General features: G+C 44.9%; 1 protein-coding gene across 1 annotated transcript in view; it reads left to right on the top strand.

Moving 5' to 3' along the window:
* GRHL1 (grainyhead like transcription factor 1) overlaps positions 1 to 21,643 on the top strand; it is a 37,355-nt gene extending 15,712 nt beyond the window's left edge. The window contains exons 8-15 of the mRNA XM_029086008.1: positions 6,107 to 6,265; positions 12,465 to 12,552; positions 14,828 to 14,967; positions 16,398 to 16,435; positions 16,537 to 16,625; positions 18,430 to 18,515; positions 20,249 to 20,313; positions 21,529 to 21,643. Coding sequence (XP_028941841.1) covers positions 6,107 to 6,265; positions 12,465 to 12,552; positions 14,828 to 14,967; positions 16,398 to 16,435; positions 16,537 to 16,625; positions 18,430 to 18,515; positions 20,249 to 20,313; positions 21,529 to 21,643 — 780 coding nt within the window. The remainder of the gene's footprint in view (positions 1 to 6,106; positions 6,266 to 12,464; positions 12,553 to 14,827; positions 14,968 to 16,397; positions 16,436 to 16,536; positions 16,626 to 18,429; positions 18,516 to 20,248; positions 20,314 to 21,528) is intronic.
* Positions 21,644 to 21,976: the final 333 nt, after the last annotated feature.

Genomic DNA, 21,976 nt, shown 5'->3' with positions numbered 1-21,976 from the left:
AGGTGCCCAGGCTGACAGCTCTGCCTCTCAGAAGGGCACGGAGCTGCGCTGGTGTAATTTATAAGGCTTTTTTGGGCTGGAGGTGATTTTCATCCAGCCAGCTTGTAGCACAGATGAAGCACGTTAAGTCCTACCTTGTACACCTCCATGTGGACAAATCTTTAAACAGACCTTTTATTTTTTTCCCTTTTATGTTTTTATTTGTCCAAGCCTTTAGAAAAACCACATGCTTTCAGCCATCAGCACTTAAATAACAACCTCTGAGCTTCCGGGTAATTTTTCTTTAGTAGAGGGCTGATAAATGAGTTGTTTGTGGAATTTGGGCCTAGGGCTGTTCCTTCAGCTAGCCAGCAAAGAGTGCTGTGACCACACAGCTCCATGCCCCTGAATAGCACACGCGTCTGCAGGAGACCAAGCAACCTGGTGGCTGCTGGGCTTTGCGTTGACATTCAGAGAATTCCTGCTGGCAGCTGGGGTGGGGAATGGCTGTGTCCTGGTGTTGACTATAGCCGAGTAGCTTCCTGTCCCTAGTTTTGCGTGGTGCCTCTCTTGGATCTCCAAGAGAGTCTGTGTGGGTGGAGGACGAGAGAGTTGGTTAATGTCCTCTGGTCCATACCCAAGTCCTTTTATATAGGTCTGATGGTCTTTTACCTTATTTGTTCCTCTGGTCTTTAATCTCGCTGTTGTAACCTCAAAGGCTCCTCTTCACATCAGTTTGGCTGAGGGATTTTCTATGACCCTTTGTCCTGCTAAAAGTGAAAATAACACGTAGATCAAGTGAGCTGTGCAGTGATTTCCCAGCCAGAGACCTCAGGAATGGCCTTGCTGCTGTGAGGGACAGCAGAGTGAGATGCATCACAGGTCCAGTGGGTCCCGTTGTGCAAGGGCTGTGCACAGCCTCAGGCTGACCTGTGAGGAGGATTTGTGGTGACGGATCCACAGGTGAGACGCTGCCTTTGTGTTGGGGAAATGATCCCAGGACACACTGAAATCGCTTTGCCTACTGTGTCTTGAGCAGAACATTGAAATGATTTAGCCAAGGTCAAGAAAAACAGTATCCAACTGCATTCCCTGGAAGGGAGCTCATCGTAATTTAACCTGTCCCTGGTTGGTGTGTTGTAGGCTCCAAACTCTGTATTCTATACAAACACAGTAATCCAAAATCAAAAGCATCCTGACAGTTTTAAGTTGTATATGACATTAAAATGAGAGGCTTTTGCCTACTAGTTCTAGAAAAGAGCTAAAGTTTTTATCTGAATTTTCAATAGAGGAAAAAAAGTACCTGGTGGACTTGGATTATTGAGTGATGTCTTCATTCTCTGGGTACAAAAATATATTGGAGCATAAATAGGAGGAGGTGAATTCGATTTACCTGTCTTCTGTTGAAATGAAAGCCATATGGAGCAAGGTGATCGGGCTAGAGTAGTGCCAAGTCTGTCTCTGTAGGACGGACAAGACATTGCACGATGGAGAGATCTGTTAGGTGGCATTACGGTCTTACCCATGCCTGTGTTTGCTGGGGACTGGCCAGAGCTCACAGTGTGCCAACACCCATCTGAGTTGCTTGCCATTACCTATGGCAACCCCAGACATCATTGCTGATGTGTACCTACGTATCCTTCCTTTTCAGCTTTGCTTTGCAGTGAGTCAGAAGAGGCTGTGCAAAGTGACATTTCATCTAAAGCTGCTGCATATGTAGCCTTTGGACTAATCAAAATTGCTGGTACTTTTTGTGTGACAAAAGAGCACGGCATCCAAGATAAACTGAGGAGAAGAGATCTGGGTATGCAAGGCTTCATTTAAAAAAGGCATCTTTCATCTCGCTGACAGCGAGGTTCCTGCAGCGCTTTGATTGCCCTTTAATTATGCCTGTTTTTCCTGGTTTGTTTGAAAGGCAGATCTTGTTAGAAAAAGGTGCTGTGTGGAAAGAACTTGGCTGTCTCTGCTGCCCTTCCTTGAGGGCAGAGCTACCGGATTAAGGTTTTTTTTCCTGCATTATTAAAATGGAAGATTGTTTCTCGTAGATTTGAATGTAGGCACAGTGTGTTTCTTCTGAGTTAGGCAAGGAAGGGCATGAGTGGTCTGGTGGTTAAAGCAGACTGGGAAGTCATGAGGTCTGGCTTCTTCCCACGCTGACTTCCAGCGTGATCCCAGAGGAGGTACTTCAGTCCTTCTGCCTTGGGTCTTCTGTTGTGTGAGGCTGGGCTGGCTGCTTGTCCGCCCCAAGGACAGCAGGAAGCCCAGCCTGGTGTTGGGTGAAGGAGGGTCTGCAGTATGTTGGGGTGGTTGTCAGTTGTAGGGGGTTAGCAGCTCGTACCAGCTCACAGGTTCCATGCTGTTTGGTGTTTTATCTGAAACCCTGCCACTGTAGAGCTAGTTGTCTCAATGAGAATCTCAGCTTTCAAAAATAATAATTTTAAAAGCATGAAAAACATCAACCAAAAAAAAAGAAAATAAAAATAAAGCCTGGCTTTGGTTGGAGAGTAAAGCCTAGAAATATGATTAAAATATGGACTAAAGGCTTAACTGCCAAGCAAACAAAATAACTCAAACAGGTTTCTAATCCTTTTAGAAATCTTGATTTAAAAAAAAATCTGCGTAACTTTTGAGGGCTTGACTCATGTTTTTAAGTGCTTGGGCTTGACAACGCTCTATTTTTAAGTGCTGTCTTTATATTGAATCTTGGGAGGTGAGATGAAAATGTGGGGTTTTTCTTTTTAAAAGTAACAACAAATCTTAATATAGCTGAGAATGCGGAACTGCCCTTAGAAAAATAGGTTGGACACATGAAAAGGAATCTTGCTCAGCAGGCTGAAGACGCAGAGCAACTTCTGCGGTTACGTTTTTCTTTCTTCTGGCAATTTTGGGGTGGGGATGTAGCTGGCGCAGTCACTTGGTCTTACGTTTCTTTTCGAACACAAGTCACATCGTCCCGAACAAAATGCACCAGTTTGAAACTGTGTTTTAGCCCAAACTGGAAAAGCTGTTTGCTAAAACTCCGTTTTTGTGGAACTTGAGGCAACCTGAAGTTGATAAAAAAACAGGAATTAGAGGATGAGTAGCGAGGAGCAGATGATCCTTTTGAATTGAAATGGCTTTGTTTGAACAGGAGACAACAGGCTTGGCTCTCTGTTGCTTCAGAGAGGTGATTAGGTTTTTGTTGTCATCTCCTGCCCAGAGTCCTGAAGACTTAAATGGCATGAAAATGAAGTCAGCTGCTCAAAGCTAATCAAATGAGGAGACTCTATAGTAGGAGGATAATCTTTGTTATCTGACAGGCAGTCCCAAATTCCCATGGGATACCTGTGCAGCTCCGCTGCAGCAGCGTGTGTCCGTCATGCTGAGACCAACCCTTCTGCCTTCAGCCCAGCGTGCTGTGTGGGCTTTGCGTGTCTGGTAAGCCATGAAAACTGAAAATGTGGCCCTGAATTCTCAGAGGAGAAGCCACACTGCTTGCTAGGGAACTGGTGGCTGATGCTGCACATTGAGTCCGCTGGTGTCCAGCGGTGTGAAACTCAAATGAGAGATTTCACAGAAATTTTGAGGCTCTGGTAGACCTGCTGGCACGGCTGCTTGGGCATGTTTTCTTAAAGAATGCAGTCATTTCCTCATATAGGAGTGAGAGTTGTGTGTGAATATTCAGTATGGGTAAATCAATTTAAAATTAAAATTTAAAATGTAAAAATATGCAAACACTAGAGTTAAGGCTCTTTTATAAAACAAAACCCCTGCTCAGGGAACGCAATTATTCAGGCTGTGCATACATCTGATTACCTCGCTCCCAAGTGGGTGAAAGCAACTCTGCAAACTCCTTGAAGCTTCTCCCCGGGGTGTGCCAGCGCTGCAAGCAAAATGCCTTTGTAAAGTTGAAGGTGGCAAAAAGGGAAGAGGGGTGGATAAAAGCTAGCAAAGCCATCGCTTGAGTCAGGCTGGGCAAGACTGAGAAGAGCTTATTTTAAAATCATTTTTCTTGGCTATGATTTGGGATGTATTTAATGTTTTTAAAAGAAAAAAGCCTTCTTGGATGAAGATGGGTTTGAGATGCTGACACACAGGCTGCAGAGTGAGCAGGCACTGGGAGCTGACTGACCTTTGGTGATGCTGTCCCTGGGCATCGTCCTGGCTGGGGCCACCGCAGAGCAGGCAGCGGAGTGGCTGGGGCTGGGCCAGTGTGCCACGCTGGCCTGAGTTCCGTGTGTTTCACACATCTCAGGGTCCCTTTGCACAAGTGGGACTCAGCGGGGCCGCTGCCAGCTCTGTGGGATGGTGTGTGTGTGCAAGGGAAGGCACGGGGACTTTGCTGAGCTGGCGTGTGGCGGCTGTCACCTTGCTCTGGGGCAGGTGGTGCTCACAGGGGCTGCAAGAAGTTCCATGTGAATCTCAAACATTCAGATGAGTTACTATGAGTGAAGATGCTTATCTACTATTTTTTTTTTTTTATACTACTGTATTGTATATGGGGAAGAATGCTTATATCCCTAATCTGGTGGTAATTCATAGAATCACAGGATGGTTTGGGTTGGAAGGGACCTTAAAGATCATCTAGTTCCAACCCCCTTGCCATGAGCAGGGACACCTTCCACTAGACCAGGTTGCTCAAAGCCTCATCAAGCCTGGCCTTGAACACTTCCAGGGGAGGGGACATCCATAACTTATTTAGAAAGAATCATAAAGATGAAGAAGTAATACTTTTTACATTTCCATTTCCCCTCTTTTGTTAAAACCAGTAAAGGATGTTGCAGAACCTGTGTGAAGAAGTCTGTGATAAGCACTTTGCAAAACCACAAATCCAAACCAAACCCTTAAGCTTTTCAAAACCTACTTTGAGACTTTGCAACGCCAGGACGGCTCCGGGAGGTGGCACCAGCTCTCTGCAGAGACTGTCAGACTGGTGCTTTGTGATAGTAGCACAATAAGTGATAGAACAGTGTTCCTGCAAAACCTCTGGCAAGGTGCTTCTGGCTCCCAAGGCTTTGATTTATTTGTATTTTTTTATTTTTTTTTTTAGCAGTGGGTTCCCAGCTCTGTTTTTGAGGCAGAGAGGAGAGTAGCCACTGCAGGTCTTGGTGGCTCATAAATTCCTGGTAATGAGTTATTGCAGCTTCTGCTGAGACGTGCCAATAATGAGCATTGTGTCTGGAGAAAAGCCTGACACACAGCAAGCCCATGTTCTGGGTACAAAGTACTCTGCTCTGTGTGTTCATATCCACACAAGGATATTTATTCCTTGTGTTAAGTAGCATTGAACTTGTTCTGTGGTTGTGAGTTTGTGTTGTTGTTTGTTTTGGGGTGGGTTTTTTTAGGCATTTATGAAAATTAAATTAGATATGTTGAAAATCACTCTTCATTAATTTTTCCCATAATTCAATTTTTTTATTAGAATAATGGAAATATTACTCTTTCCTTTTTTTTTTTTCCCTTTTGATCTGAACATTAACAGGGTATTGTAAGTCTCACTGGAGAATATTCAAAATAGTGTTCATCTCTTTAAGTGTAAAGCCCAGAAACTTTTTCACTGAAATAATGGCGTTATTCCTGTGTTTAAAGAGAACACGTTACCTAATATTTTTAAGTGTTTAATACCATTTACAGGAAAAATACAACAAAAACTCCCAAGTAGTTTCAAGCATAAGCTGTGCTCACAGCAGCTCATGTCAAACTCATGGAAAGCTTTGTTTTAACTTGCCCGAAGTAACATAAATTTTTCAAAGCATGGTTGTGTTCTTACCAAGATGGTAAAGCATTGGCCAGTGAAGGTTGGGCACAGGAGGATTCCTGTTGCTAAAAATTTGAAGATGACATATTTAATATCTCTTGAGTGGAAATACCTGGGAAAGGTGGATGGAGTCTTCATAAAGTTTGGAGGATTTGTTGAAATTGACTCTGGACAAAGTGGCTTTGTTCCCTGTAATGGCTTATATAAGGAATTAAGAATGTCATACTGCTTCTTGAGGATTTTACCTGATTTCTCAGAATGAAGAAGGTCTTGCTTGCAGTAGCAAGGGTCAGCATTTAGATCTTGGCACTTGCCGAGTAGTCCCTTGCTCAGCAGCTGCGCAGGAGTCTGTGTGTCACAACTGACGGATGCTGCTTTCCTCTTCCTCAGGTTTTCATCTCTGTGAACTGCCTCAGCACGGATTTCTCCTCTCAGAAGGGAGTTAAAGGCCTGCCCCTGAATCTTCAGATTGACACCTACAGCTACAATAACAGGAGTAACAAACCTGTGCACAGAGCCTACTGCCAGATCAAAGTCTTCTGCGACAAGGTAAGGTTGGTTCAATGTGCCCTTTGGGAAAGGCTGTTCCACAGCTCAGCAGCTTTATTTCCCTCCCCCCAACTCTGTCAGTTGCTATTTTGGCTCACTGAAAACTCCTGTCTCTTTTCCCAGCCTTTGCAAGGAAAAAATTTCAACCCCTTCTCCTTGGCTCATAGATGTTATGATGCCCTCAGATAAATTTGCTGCTCTCAAAATTCTGGAGCACTGAGAAGTGTTCCTGAGTATTGACTTTGGAGAAAGGTCAGTCAGTGTCAGAAGACTGGCTGTCGGTACTCCAGGCACTGGAAGGTCCTGCTGAGTGCCTTTTTTTCAGCAGGAGAAATCATTGCAATTGATTGGAGCAAGTGCAGACTTGTCTTTTAAATTTCTTTGTGCGTTCTTACTGCATTTGTTATTAAAAAAACCCAACAACTTGCACATCTTTTGAGCAGAAAACGTTGCTGTTTTCATTGTGCTGCTGTGAGATACAGCAGTATAAATGAAACCCATTTACAAGTTGGGTGGGTGCTGTAATTTGACTGCTCTGCCTAATGCACTTAGCACACAGAGAATTAACAACTTTCCCAAAGACACTGTTTACCAGGAACTGTGAAAGAAACATATCAGGAGCTGAGCTGAAAGGAGTTGTAAAAGCTGAACTGAAGCTGCAAAGAAAGGACATTTCCCAATCTTTGTAACCTGTTCCTGCCTGAGCAATCTGTTGAAGGACCAGAGCAAGTACTGTGCAACATTGCTATTTCCAGAGTGACCAAGATCTTTTTAGGCTGGGATAAATGCTATCTGGACCTCCCCACTTGCTCTTTTGATTGCTGTGAACCACACCAACTTCCTATTTTGCTGGCATCCTACTTGATTAGGACCTTGTTCTTTGCATCCAGACTCCGTCTTCATAGCGTGGACTCTTTACAAGTGATATCTCAAATACTCCTCTGTGCATCTGCAGGTCTGAGACCGGCTTGTGAACCCCACTCTTGAGTCTTCTAGCTTTGCACCGGTCACATACTGTGTGATCTTGCCTTTCTGTCATCCCTCGGGATACTGCAGCAAAGATTAATGTCAATGTTCCCTTACTCTGTCTCCACTTACCCCCCAAAATATATGGAACCCTGTACAGTCTGCCTCTGCTGTAGCATCCCATCCTGCCACGTTTTATTGCCCATCTGTATACTTTTAAATAGGCCCTTCTGCTTTTCTGCATGGCTGGGAGAAGCTACCTGTAGCTGCCTGCCAGTATAAAGCTACTTAGTCATCTTCCTTCAAGTCCCTCCTGAGGAGGCTCCTGTTGTGATGATTTCTGCAAAGAATTTACCAGGGAGTTAATGAAGGCTCTCCAGAGCTATCTTCAAGACTTGCCAGTAAGCCTAGGAGGCTCGTGTCTCATGGGCTTTCTTCAGGCCTTTTTTGTGGTTTGGGTTTGGTTGGGGTTTTTTTTCCCCCTCCTTCCTTCTTTTCTTTTTCCTCCTCTAAAATGAAACTGAGGCAAGTGTGTCATACAAAGCTGTTAAATTACCTGGGAGTCTTGTGTGTTATCAACCTGTGTTCTGTACAATATCAGTGAGTACAGACTTGCTGTGGCTCCTAAGTTGTCCCGTCTGTTACTGACACTGTGCTGAAATTACTGACAGGCTTGTGCTGCTCCTAACAGACAAGTTGGTTAATAAAATGACAAACATGAGCAGTCAGTACGTAGCTTAAAGGAAACCATTTGAGTCTATAGTGCAAACTTCAGCAAAGCTAGTAGTACAGTAATGCCAGTGTATCTCTTATTTTCCTTTGAGATTTCAACCTTTCCTCCTGCTTTATTCCTCCAGACACTTTGCAAATTGTACCTGAATTAAGAGGAGGGAGAGAAGGAGAAAAGATTACTTTTCTGTATTTAATCTGACTTGTTTGTTCTGTGAACGTGCAGTCAGTGTGAGGTTGGTGTCTGAAGATTCTGCAATTTGTGTTTTTAGAAATGGTGTTGAAGTTTGCTGCCTTTCAGATCTGACCAGGTCTGGCAATGGGAGCTGGGGGCAGAGGCCAGCAAGCTGAATACTGTTTGTCATCGCATTGAATCAAACTCTGTACTCAAATGCTTGTTAGAGGAACTGGGTGACTGCTCCTGTGAGCAGAGCTGTGTACTTACAGCTGCAGGTACTGACTTATAGACCCCAACACTGTTCACCTTCTCCAGACTCGTGTAAGAGCACTGGCATTTCAAAAAGAGCACCCATTTTCTTCCCTGCTTTGAATTTTAGGTAACCGATTGATGGCCTCAAATGTTTACAGGACAATCGTTACTGTAGCATCCACATGCAGTCCTTAATGTGTTTGTCCTCATATGGCCACTCTTACCTGTCAGAGTGCTGTTACCTCTGTTTTCTTTGTGGAGGGCCAAGCCTATGGTGTGGAGATCTGTTGGAAAAAAAACAGCACAAAATGATGATGCTGTGGCCACCTAAGAGGGACAGCTCTCTGTGGGTCCCCTCTGTTCCTTTGTCTGTTGAGGCTGTGCTTGCATTGCACGCTTGAACTGACTTTGAACCCAGACACTGGCCTGGCACTCCTCTGCTGTCTCTTTTCTGTGTACAAATCTATAGATATCCTACAGGAGGTCAAACAGTTCAGTTAATGTTGTGTGGTGGCCTTTGCACGGGAAAGGAGGAGGGTTCCCATGCTTGGGGTGGAAGGGAAAGCTGCTAATACTTGTTTCTAGTTTTTGGCTGCTGCCTCTGACACCAAGTTTCTTCATGAGTTTCTGTCTTCCCCTTTGCGTGCTGTCTGTGGAGGGGGGTCCACAGGTGGCCAAGATGTTTGGTTTTCCTCTAATCCTATGTGGTTTCAAGACCTGAGTAAAGCAGTATGGGAGTAGTGGTGTCATCCTGTGGTGTGTTAGAGCACAAGCTTCGTTCAGGCTTAGCCCAGCAATATTTGGGCTGTGCAGGGATGGAGGTGACCTGTCCCAGAGGAAGATGACCTTCTCTGCTGTAAGTGGTACCTCAGCTAAGCACCCACGTGGGGAAGAGTAAATACAGATTTTCACAAGCTATAGCTCATGTTGTCCTCTGGAACCTGCTGTTACTCTTGTAGTGATGGGCAGTGCTGTGGGAAGGATGTTATGGGATGGTAGGAACAAGCAAGTGAGATGCTGATGGAAGAAAAGAGATGGTGCAAGGCGGCTGGAGGCAGCATTGGTGCGGATGGGCAGCAACACAGAGACTGTTCCTTCTGTTTCATGATCACAGAATCACAAAATGGTTTGGGTGGGATCCAGCCCCCCTGCCATGGGCAGGGACACCTTCCACTAGACCAGGTTGCTCAAAGCCTCATCCAGCCTGGCCTTGAACACTTCCAGGGAGGGGGCAGCCACAACTTCTCTGGGCAACCTCTGCCAGTGTCTGACCACCCTCATCATAAAAAAAATTTCTTCCTTGTGTCCACTCTCAGTTCAAAACTGTTGCCCCTTGTCCTGTCACTACAGGCCCTGCTAAAAAGTCCTTCTCCATCTTTCTCATAAGCCCCCTTTATATACTGAAAGGCTGCAATAAAATCTCCCCAGAGCCTTCTCTTCTCCAGGCTGAACAGCCCTAGCTCTCTCAGCCTGTCCTCACAGGAGAGGTGCTCCAGCCCTCTGATCACTTTTGTGGTCCTCCTCTGGACCTGTTCCAACAGGTCCATGTCTTTCCTGTGCTGAGGACTCCAAAGCTGGACACAGTACTCAGGTGGGGTCTCACCAGAGCAGTAGCTGGGCAGAATCAGTTCCCTTGACCTGCTGGCAACGCTGCTTTTGATGCAACCCTGGACACAGCTGGCTTTCTGGGCTGCAAGCGCACACTGTCAGCTTGTGTCCCATGTTTTGTCCATCGGTGTTCCCTTGCAGCTTGACTGCTGGGACCACAGGGCAGAGGAAGAGCTCAAACGGCTCATGGGCTGTGCGCCAGAGCTGCACCCGGCACAAGAAGGTGTGCGATGGAGGGCCAGGGAGTAGCGCTCCGTCTTCGGAGCATCCGACTGGCGCGACCTGTGTGCGGAAGTGGGGAGTCCCACGGTGTCGTGAAGGGTCCAGAGCTCGGTGTGTTGTGACTTGACGTCGCATCCTCTCCCTGCATCTCTGTTGCTTACCAAATACATCACGTTTCTCCGTGAGAGGGAGGGATGGCAGCTGTCCCCAAAATGCCATTTCCCTTTCTCAGCCAAAGAGTCTGTTACATACCTGGTGACTTGGAGAAAAAGAACCAAAAATCCCCCAAAAACCCACCCCGCCCTGCAGCCTTTAACGCATAGACAAGAGTGTGAAGTCTTGGTGTTCAGACTGTATGCTGTTCTCTAGGTGATGAAGTTGGGAAAACCTCTTTATTACAAGCTTATTTATTCCATAATAAGGAATTGCCAGTGTCCTTTCTTCAAAAGTATCCGATTCTGGCAGTGGCTGAGCTGAGCTCCGCTGGCAAGGCAGAAAAGCCTGTTATCAAGACACAACTTTTTTCTTTTTGCTTTTTTTTTTTTTTAATGTGGAGTTTGAGATGTGCTTACCTGGGCCCCTTTAGTTGACTTTCAAGCAGAACTCTGGCTGTAGGTGTGGGATGGCAGAGGTTTTCTCAAAATGTGTGCTCTTGATGGATTAGCACGTCCTCCACAAGGAAGCAGGTGCTGTTCTGTAGCACAGTGTTTGAGTAGCAGAACTTTATTATTTCCATGTGAATGGTAAAAAAACAAGACTGGAGCCAAATCTGATATTTCTGCTGTCAAACTGGGATGTTGTGACTGTTCTGGTAAGGGAAGTCGCAGAGGGCTGTGGGTCCAGCTGTGCTGGGGTTTGAGTGGGATGTTTTCCCTGTACTGGGCTGTATCAGCTTTATGGGGTCAAGCAAAGCTGACAGTCCCTGTGTCTTCATTAGTAACTTTTTCTCTTTTTCACGGCAGCTTCCCTTGTGTACCTGCAGTTAGGTGGGAGAAAAGGTGATATCTGTTAATGCATGTCAAATATCGAGGCTAATTTTCCTTTTTATTGCCAATGCAGATGTGCCCACTGCTACCTGTCAGGCATAGGCATCCTGCCACCTATCGGGTATTGATTTACTAGGAATTTAGAAGGGCCAAAGCCCTCCTTCCCATGCTGTACACAGTTAGGCACCATTCCTACCCTGTCACCACATGCTTTTTGACATCTCATTTGCTATAGCTAATCTAGTCTTTCCTCAGCACCGTGCAAGGACGTGGATGTGTTTTGACAGCTTTGTAGGGGTGGGAATGGGAAATAATGGCTCCCTGGGGCCAGATAACTGTTACCTTTTACCATGCTTTGCAGGAGAGTGTTAGCAGACAGGTAGAGCTTGTGTATACTAGTTTGGGCAGTGATCTGGTGGTAGCACTGGGATTGAGTGTTGGGGATCTGCTGTGGGCTTATCAGCTGATGCAACTGGCAACATGACATCCCTGCCTTAACCCACAGTCACGTGGAATGTCTGGGCAGAGGTGGAGAATCAACACAATTTCAATGCAAACCTTCCTTCCTTTCTTCTCTCTCTCTGTCACAGCTGCCTACACCTTGCAGAAAATATGTCTCCTCACTGCTGCTTGGTTTGGAGGGCCAGGAACCATATAGGCATGAACCCAGTTAGGTGTATGTGGATTCCACCATAGCCTGGCCCTGATAAAAGGAGAAGTAATGCCTCTTAAAATGATGCATGAGATCAGCAAAGGCTGGTGTAACTGCTGCTGGCTCCATGCACAATGTACAGGAAAGTGTTTGCACTTGGTAATCAAAGTTTGGCATGGCTTATAGATCAGGATTTAAGGATGAACTACTGAACTCTTAAACAGAGGGAACTTGTGAGTTTTTATTGTTTTAAACACTTCAGTTATATTTTATCTCACTTTATACAGCTGGTACAACTGTGGGTATCTTTTGTCATCGTATTCCCATCTGACTTGAAAGAGAATCAGGTGGTTGCATCTTGGATATGATTGTTGGATTTCATTAGATGACAGGACTCAAAAGTAAACAGATCTCAAAGTTGGCACACACTCTGGCAGACCTGCAGCTTGGGTACCATGGACTTGACCTCCATAAACACAGCTCTGGAAGAACCGGTGTTCCTGCCTCTGCAGCTGGGAGGGGAAAAAAAACCCCAACAAAAAAGACCAAGCTAAAAAGACCTCCTCTCTCTCTCTCTCACCCTTCCCTTAATCTCTTGTCTGGCAGGGAGCAGAGAGGAAGATCAGGGATGAAGAACGAAAACAAAGCAAAAGAAAAGGCAAGTGCACTGACCCCAGCTCTCAGTTGAATGCCTGTAAGTAGAAATTATTCAATCAGTATTTTAAATATTAAATCTTATTTTGGTCACAGATAACTTCTGTCATAGAACTCTCCTAAGTCAGTTTTTATCCCCTGTGGAATAGTGTTTGTTTTAAGCAGTTGCTGCTTATCGAGTCATTAATTGTGTTTTGCAACACACTGAGTCACTTAGGACTTAACTTGTGTTTTCCCTGTCTAACGAGGTCCTACTGTGCATTCAGTAAGGTAGGGTTTTTAGCAGTTGAAATGACAGGGTGAGAGTGGGATTTTGGGGCACTGCTGGAGCCTCTGAGCTCCAGGTGGCAGTAAGAACTGGAGCTGCTCCAAATGTTTCCAGCTTGATCCTAAACTTAGTCTTTAACTTATGTTAAAAATGTGTTTACAACCGTGCAGCAAGGTGGTGGCAGCCTTGGGACTGGGCCACCAGCCTCCCAGCCCTATACTCACTCTCTGGAGCAAAGTGGATCTGTAGAATAATTTCAATAGACATTGTTTCTGCACACCTAAAGGCCTCAGTGCTCGTAGTGTATAAAGGCTTTGGAGTTCATTCCCGGTGAGCATCTTTCCTTAACTGGTGCAGATGACTGCAACAGATCCTGTGTTTGGATGACTATTCACCAGCAGAGCTGCTTAGAGGAAAATGTATCTCCCTGTTCTTCCTCTGCACGGGGCAGGTGTGTGCTCTCCCTTGCTGTACCTGATGTGCTATTAACAGTCCAACTGGTTCAGCAAGCATGTGCCTCACGGCTTGCTGGACAGGATTTTCCTGACACAGCAGGTACAGGCTGCTGGAGCAGCTTCAGAGGAAGATAATGCCATGAGGGAACCTGTTTGCTCCAGGGCAGTTGAAGAAAGGGCTGGGTTTTTGGGTTTTCCCCCACAAAGTACATGATGAAAAGTAGGTTGAGCACACTGTTAGTGTTCCGTGGATGTGGTAGCCCCCACAGCTCCCAGAGGATTACTGCCTGCAGCACTTTGCATAATGGCTGGAAAGTGCAAACAGCTTCAACTCTGGTTTCCAGGATCTTACAGTTTTACAAAAGCTGCTTTCCAGTATGAACTTCCTAGGCTTGGGATTAGTCTGATGTGACCTTTATTTTACTGGAAAGTACAGTCCATTGCTGTTTAGCTCTTCTGTGGAAGTTTTTGATTGCTTTAAGCCATAAGCTGTTACACCCACCTCCAGGATCACAAATGCCATGTGCACGTGGACTCATCAACAGCAGAAATAGTTTGTGACTTCTGGACAAAGTTGTTTTTATAGGGATTGAGCAATTTAAAAAAAAAATAAACCCAACCCAAAACCAAATAAAACAGTTTTCCAAGGAAAAATAGTGTATTTTTCACTGGGGACATGAGAAGTGAAGTGTTTATCTTGCAGTTGGTTTGACCCAAAAATCCATTGGTAAATTCCACTTGGTAAAAGGAGTGGAAGTCTTCAGCTGAGGGCAGTCTGACATGAATGTGTCTGAAGTGCAATTTGAGGCACCTCCTGCCTCTCTCCCAAACGGGTCTTTGTGGGTGAAGTCTGTCCACTTGGTGCCTTGTGTCACGTCAGCTGGTGCGTTGTAAGAGCTGAAGTGCTCTGTGGGGAGACTGTGCTGGTCCTCGTGGGGGATGAACTGAGGCTGGGCAGCTTGGAGTGACCAGGGTGAACAATGAGATGAACAAAAAAGTTAAATTTGAAAGTGTGGAATAAAAATGTAACTCTTAAGTGTCACATCTTGCAAGAAACAGTATTTGTATCACCTCTGCAGTGTGACAGTGCTTCTGTGGTGCAACCTCTTTGAGAGGCTCCCAATTGGAAACATGTGGGTTGTAGGTTGTCTCTTTGTCTTCTTTCTGCCTTCCTGGTTTGGGAAATGCAGCAACCTTTTGAGGGAGTTGATAGAGAGAATGGTGAGTTAGGACTGGCTTTAGGACTGTGTGGATAGTTTGCTTGGTACACGGAAGACCTAGGTTATTCTTTTGGGGTGAGTGCCCAGTCCATTCTCCAGCCCAGTTGAATATCTGAACAAAGTTGAGCAGCTTACTTGGAGACATGGAGCAAACTTCTCCTCTGTGAATAGAGCTGTTTCCTCAGGGTCCAGGCCCTCATCTTAGAGGTAGAGAGCCCAGGTTCCAACTCCTCTACCACAGGAGCTTCTCCCTTTGACCCTGACTGCAGAGTACCCTTGTTCAACAGCATATGTGCCTCTTAAATGATGTAGGAAAGCCACAGCTTTGTCAATGTCTTCACTATCCTCTATTCCAATCTTTGGTCTCTGCAGTTTCTGATGTCAAAGTGCCAATGCTTCCCTCACACAAACGTACGGACATCACCATCTTCAAGCCCTTCATGGATCTAGACACTCAGCCAGTCCTTTTCATTCCTGACGTTCACTTTGCAAATCTTCAGCGTGGTGCTCACGTAAGTAAAGCTCGTGGGTGTGGGGCAGAGGAGGCTATGGAATGTATTTGCAAAAAGCCTCAGATGCCGTGTGTATGTATATGTACATGAAATGACAGATTATCTGCACTGGTGCTGTAAACAAATACAGGCTGTCTCTCATGTGAGCGAGAGATGTTGCTCCTAAACACATTGGCTGGAGTTAACTGGGGATGTTTTGTGATTAAATTATTTTCCTATGAACTCCTGTTGCCATGAACCTGGAAGGATGTTTTCCACAGCATCTCCAGTTGAGAGTTCACTGAAGGAACTGCAGGCTGGTTTTCTCTTGTAAAGTCCATTAGGTTCCTGGTCTGCTGCTGTAAACCTTGCACTCTTCCAGCCTGCTGCCACAGGGTGAAAAGCTGCTCTGTGGGACTGGCAAGTGTGTCAGCTCTGTGATCTGCTGCCAGAGTGCCCTGCCTCAGCGTTCCTGAAAAGTCTCAGCTGACAGGAAACTGGAAGGGAAAAAATTAAAGTGCAACCGAGTTTCAAAATCTTGAACTGTCCTGTGCTGGGAGTCCTGGCATGCTCTAGCAGAGTCCAGACTTTACTTTTTAAGAGCGTTCCTAAACTCCTAGCAGGGATGGAGAACAAATTTATTTCTGTAAGGCTGACTTTTCTGCATGCTTTCCTGTGAAGGCTCTGCTATTGCTGAGCTCTGTCAGAAGACTCTATGCCAGTCCAGATAGAAAACTGGTTATCTCTTGTATGTTCTTGTCTCTCTCTCATTTGAGATCCTTTAATTTCTCTTTACGAGAAGACGTTAAGGAGATGCTCACTGGCTTTTGGAGGGTTGAGCCAAAGTGTCGTTTGATACAGGGTTGAAAGGTAATAAGAAGAAATTAGTTCTAGTTCTGGATAGAACTTTCACAACCCTAAGTGCAAGTATTATTTATGAATTAAAATGAAGGCCCATGTTTATTGCTTGGACCAAAGTATTATACTTCTAGTAGTGTAGTCGTGGCTGGCTCCTTACTTAACAGCCTTGGTTTCCCCTGTGTTCTGTACTGAATGCTTACAAGTGAGTTGGGTGGTGAGCTGTCTGCCTGTCCCTTGCAGCTCCTGCTGTGGGCTCAGAGATTCCCTCTCCTTTAACCTGATGCTGTTGGGCCTCTGCTCATGCCAGATGCAGCAGGAGTGTTGTTCCACGCCAGTGACTCTTTAATGCAAAAAAAGCTACTGCTAGGTCACTAGTAACAGATGGCACTCAGAGGGATGGGGAGAGCATAGCTGACAAGACCATGTTACACCAGCTGATGGGTCTGTCTTTATGCAACTTTGCTTTGTAGCATTCAGAGCCCTTTGTATTGTTTCTGAGGACTGAGTATCACATGAGGTTCTCACTAGTTAGCTAATTCAGTGTGTGGTTTTCTGCCTATGTCAACAAAATCTCCCCTTTGTTTTAAAAGGTCCTTCCTGTTACTTCAGAAGAACTGGAGGGTGAAAGGTAAGAGCTGTTCTACTTCAGCCTACTGAAATCTTGCCCTCAGACAGAGGGCTAAGTCCCTGTAAGGGTACCGCTGCTACATTTTGCTCTGTCACTGACAGCTCAAACCTGAAGAGAGGAGGCTATATTGGTGAAGAGGACTTCATTGCTACTCCGAATAAGATGTCCAGAATAGAAGAACCAAAAAGAGGTATTATTTTCTTCTTTCAGAGACTGAATTATTGGAGTATTTGTCCAACATGATAGAGATGCATCTGAGGTTAAAGAGTTGTTTTAATTTATTTTGGAGTATATTCTAGCTTGATTTTCATGGCTTTGAGTAATAGTAGAAAGAGTTTGTATATCAGTAGTTCAGCTCCACAAATTTTTTACAATGTCAGAATTTCTGGGTTTTTTTTCTGCCAACTCAGACACTAGCTGGTTCTGAGTCTGTAAGGAAAGAGAATCAGAGGAGGTGAGCTGCTTACCAGTCTCCTCAGTCAATTGAGGGAGAGAATTCATTGTGTAATCCACTACAAAATACTTATTAATGGAAATCTTGTAGGACTTCAAATAATGAATATCAAGAACTGGTTCTGGGTATAAAACTGTTGCATCTTTTGTGGTGCTGCAAAATGGGCTGTTCACTGCTGAGAGACAAACTGAGAGAATTTTTTGCTTATTTTTAACCTGTTGTCAGCCTTTGATTTGATGTGGGATTGAATGTTGCTGTGGTGTTGTGGAAGGAGATGAGAAGTCCCTTCGGAGATGGTGTAGAGGATTACCTGCCTGATGACATTCATGTGTGGAAGGACCATGACAAAGCTTAAAGGATTAAAAGAGGAGGATTAAACTTGTGGTGTGGCAAAGGTTAAGTCTAGCAAGTCTGACCTTAATGGGGCTGCACTTGTGTAGTCTGGATAAACTAGTAAGGAAGGATGGATTTTATAAAAGGAAATTAGACTTCTTGGTTTTTCTTGTTGCTGTGTGCCATAAAACAAGACCTGTGGGTTTCTCTCTCCTTTGCCTGATGTATCATCCAACCTGTGCTGTAACTGAGAGTGCGTGTACTGTCTTCATTTTTTAAATCTACAGTCCCTTCTTTTTTAAAACCTGCAGAGATAGTCCATCAAGGGGGTGTGCTGCCCTGAGTTCACCTTGTTCAACTTGCCCATGCCAGTAATTGTTCCATGTTGCAGGTGTGTCAAAGATGTGGCTGATGAGCCCTTGTAAAGAACCCAGACTGCAATACCCACTCATTAGAAGATGCATTAAAGACGGCAAAGCTGTTAAAGTCCAAGCTTGCTTGCTTTCGTGGCTTATTCCTCAGCCTTAATGCAGTTTTTAATGGGGCTGATGTTACAAACAATGACTCTCTGCTGGCTTGAGAACACTAGGGATGCTTACCTAAATAGGTTTCTTATTCTTTCGTTCCCCTCCTAGCAGGAGATGAAGTCTGCATTGTGTGTCAGCTGGGGTGGTATGAAACATGGGAAGGGGTAGGAAGAGAGATGAGACAGCGTAGGAGGAGCAGAGGACTGTACAAATGAATTATTTAAAAATGAGGAGGTGGCCAGCATGGCTTCACCTGCTGTGGTAGCATCTGTCCAAGCATTTTATTGCACAAAGTCTTCTGGCAGATGACGTGTGAGCTATGGATACCCAAGAGTCTCAGAGCTGTGTGTTTTGCATTCCACCCTTCTGTGTTTCAGATATAACCTTTTTTTTTTTTTTTTCCCAAATAATAGAGAAAAGGGAAAAGAGAGAAAAATTAGACAGTATTTTGACAATAGAGATGTTTGAGCACGCAGTATTTCTGTGTGCCAAAAGTACGTTTTGAACTAATCTAGCTATGCATGTTTTTGATGCAATCTTCAGTGTATATTGAATGTACATACATGTATCTCTTAATGAGAATCTCAGTGTACATTACTCTGTTCTTAGCCCCAATCATACACAGATCGTTTTTGAGGAGCAGTTATGCAGTAAATGCCTCTCTCTGATTTGCTTTTCAGTGTTGCTGTATGTCCGAAAAGAGTCAGAGGAAGTCTTTGATGCACTGATGTTAAAGACACCATCTCTGAAAGGTCTAATGGAAGCAGTAAGTAATAAGGCTGTTTTATAGTCCTTGCCTCCAATTAGAAAAAAAGCCAGTGTAGTCCCTTGCTCCCCAGTTCTTACACGCTGGACAATCCCAGGAGCTAGACTCTATAGATTGCAGCTTGCTGTCCACATATTCCAGCTCTTCTGGATAAGAAGCATAAGGCTAATTCCTTTTCAATAACAGTGAAATTATTGTAAACAGTGCTTTAATTATTAAGGGACTTCAGGAAGATTCCCTTTTAAGTGTCTTACCCCACATCTGTGGGATCTGTGTGTAAAAGGTGTTTCTCAGCCTTCCTGAAAATCCGGATGTGTCAAGGGTGATGACTGGGTACCTGCGATAGTCCCAAGATGACAGGCGCTGCTGGAGAGCCAGCCTTCTGGGCTCATTTCTTATGCAGGCTCTGCTTTGGCCAAGCTGCAGAAGCAGCTGTGTAGGCCTCTTCCTAGCTGCATCAAAAAAGGGTCTGCAGACTCCCACTGTGGATGTCCCTCACGTCAGAGAGGGTATTTTAATGAGAAGATGGAGTGATTTCCAAAATGTGTTCAGTGGTTTGGGTTTATTTTAGTCTTTCAAAGCCTTGTTTGGGACCTTTCCTCCCCTTCCATAACCTGCTTGTGAAGAGCTCCAAGTCCCAATTTCTGAGTGTGCTTGAAGACTTTAATACGTCTGTGCACATGTGTGTGAAATTGCTGTCTGGTACTTGATTTCCACAATAGCCTTCCACTAGCCCTGCTGCTGCTGTGCTGCAAAGGAAATGCAGAGCTTAACTCCGAGGAATGGTGTCATGTTTGGCACGAGCTCAGAACTGACGTTTCTGGCTGCCTCTTTCTGTGACTAAGGCCTTGTTGGTGCTCAGAGGACAGAGGCTTTGGGGCTGTACAGCCAGGGCTTGCTGTTAGCTTTGGGACCCAGAGAGGGTTCTGTAACCCGGAGCTCTCTCTTCCTGGCTGTGGAGCTTTGCCAGCACAGGTGGGCTGGAGATGGGGGCTCATGGGGAGACGGAGTCGAGGCTATGAAGGCCTCTCTTTTTCCCGTGGTCCTGAAGTGAAGCAGCCCCTTTGTTGTTTTGCTTGGACTTCTCAAAGCAAGGAACCAAGAGTTCACAACTGTAGCTTGGGGTAAAACCCCTTTGCTTTTGCCAAAGTAAACCAGGCTCAGGTTGCTGACCTCATGACTTTCTGGGGGTTTGTACGCTGAAGCGCCATGGTTAGCAGCTGTTGTTTCACACTGAGGTCACCCTGCTGGGGAAGGGGGACATTTCTGACTAGCTCACGTCCTTTGCAGGAGGGGTCTTCGCTCTGCTGCTATTTTCTTCCTGCACCAGCCGCTGTGATGGCTATTTCTCACCTGATCCCTCTGACACTGAATTTAAAAATGGGTTTTGATGTGCTAAGAGAACAGAGAGCCAAGAGAGGATGGGAACCAGGGTGTGGGGTGGTTTTTTAATGCCCAAGATTTTTCGTGTGGGGGCAGGGGGTTGTTGTATGGGAAATCAGTGGCCAGGTTTCGAGAACAATTAAGCTTTTTGCACAGAAGTTGGCAAACTGCAGCGGAGGAGTTCTCATCTGTAGGCTTATGCTACAGTTCAAGATTTAATATTGCCTTTATAGGACAGAGCAGTTGATTTCATCTGTAGAACGTTTTTTGTTCCCTTCTGTAAAATAGTAAGCAGAAGACAATGCCAGCAGTCCCCTTACTTCACCAGTGCTTGCTTTCTTTTGTTCTAGATATCTGACAAGTACGATGTTCCTTTCGATAAAATAGGAAAAATCTTCAAAAAGTGTAAAAAAGGGTGAGTATGTACCTGTGCAGCAACTATCTTGAGAATATGAACTCCTTTTTTCAAACCTGTGGGCAAATCTGCTTTGTAATTCCTCCGTGCAGTGCACGTGTGCAGATGCCATTTGCAGATGTGTGTAGGTGCATGCAGTGTGTTAATCTTATTCCAACATCATTCATAGAGGAGAAGACCGCGAGTGTCCTGTAGAAATGTGTAGCCTGACTTCCTGGGTAAATACAAGTCACTGGACCTCTCTGAGTCAGTTGCTGTTTGAACCAGAGTTGATTGTGTCAGAGGAAGAAGAGTTTGATTTGTTTAAAGACTCACAGTGGCGAAGAACCTACTTCAGCCCATGTTAAGTTGTTCCAGTGGCTAACTGTACTCACTGTGTGTCTGCATTTGCCTACAACTACTAACCCTGATAGAAGAGACCCAAGTACCCATTCCCCAGAGAGGCCGCACTCCGCAGTCCCTTTATTTTGTAACATAAATAATTGAGTTCCTGAGCATGGCCACTTTTGTTTCTCCTTTTAATCTTTCAGTAATTTTATTGTTGTGTTTGTTTTTTTTTTCTCCAAAGTCACTTTGGTGTCTTAGCCCCTCACCCAAAGCCCCTCTGGCCAGAAAAAATATGTCCTTTAATCACCTTTGGAATGTAGTTTTAAGGGTTGTGCTTTCATAGCAGAATGACTGCAGCAGAATAACTGCAGAAGTTGTGAATTGATGGTAGCTAAACCATTGCTAAGGGCAGGTTTTTGTGTGTGTGTGCACATGCACACTCACATGCGTGTGTGTATACACACACAAGCTCACGGGTATTGACTGGAAGCAGCCAGGCATCAGTAGTTTCTTCCCTGCAAGCTCTGTAGGGTTTTGTGCCCCTTGTTTATAGCTGTGAAACAAACCAGTTCTGAGCCCCAGGGCTGCCCAAGTGTCTGCAGCTTTAGAAGGATTTCTGCCAGTTCTAAGATCTCCCTCCCTCCCTCCCTGGTTCTGGAGCCAGATTTAACCCTTTTGCTCAGATCCTAGAAGCATGACTGCCAGCCTTGGTGGCAGGTTTGGGTAAGAACAGCTCGATCTGCTGTAGGAAGCCATGGGTCAGAGATAGGCAAGCAGGGATCTTGTGTTACCTCTGGACAGTCCAGGCCTTCTGAGGTTTGAGGGCACCTTTGCTGTCTTTGGCATTTAGAACCGTAATAATTTCCCTGACTTACTTTATTTTTCCAGAATTCTGGTCAACATGGACGATAACATTGTGAAACACTATTCTAATGAAGATACCTTCCAGTTGCAGATTGAAGAAGTTGGAGGATCTTACAAGCTCACTCTCACTGAGATCTAAGATCTGTGGATTTTAAACGAAGGTCTCAAGTGAACATTTTCCCATGATTTAGGATGTTGGGTAAAACACTAATCACCTTCTCCAGAAGAAAGCCAGGTGTTGACTTGTTCTGGGGAGCAGAGCAGTGTTTTAGCTTAATACTTTTGTGTTTCTGTTCTTTCCAGAGAACATTGTAATGCTCATGACCTTATTTGCACTTGAAATGAGCGAGCAAAGATCAGTGATTAAATAGAGAGCATGTATAAAACTAGTAAATACAGGAGGGGAAGACTCCTGGAAGGTGGCCTTTTAGAGTGGTGATATCTTATTTATCTGTTCATTAACCGTGTTTGA

This window comes from Antrostomus carolinensis, unplaced genomic scaffold (assembly GCF_000700745.2).
Source record: "Antrostomus carolinensis isolate BGI_N321 unplaced genomic scaffold, ASM70074v2 scaffold15717, whole genome shotgun sequence".
Lineage (NCBI taxonomy): Eukaryota > Metazoa > Chordata > Aves > Caprimulgiformes > Caprimulgidae > Antrostomus > Antrostomus carolinensis.
The sequence above is the reverse complement of the archived record's forward strand: the minus strand, read 5'-3'. Positions and strand labels throughout refer to the sequence as shown.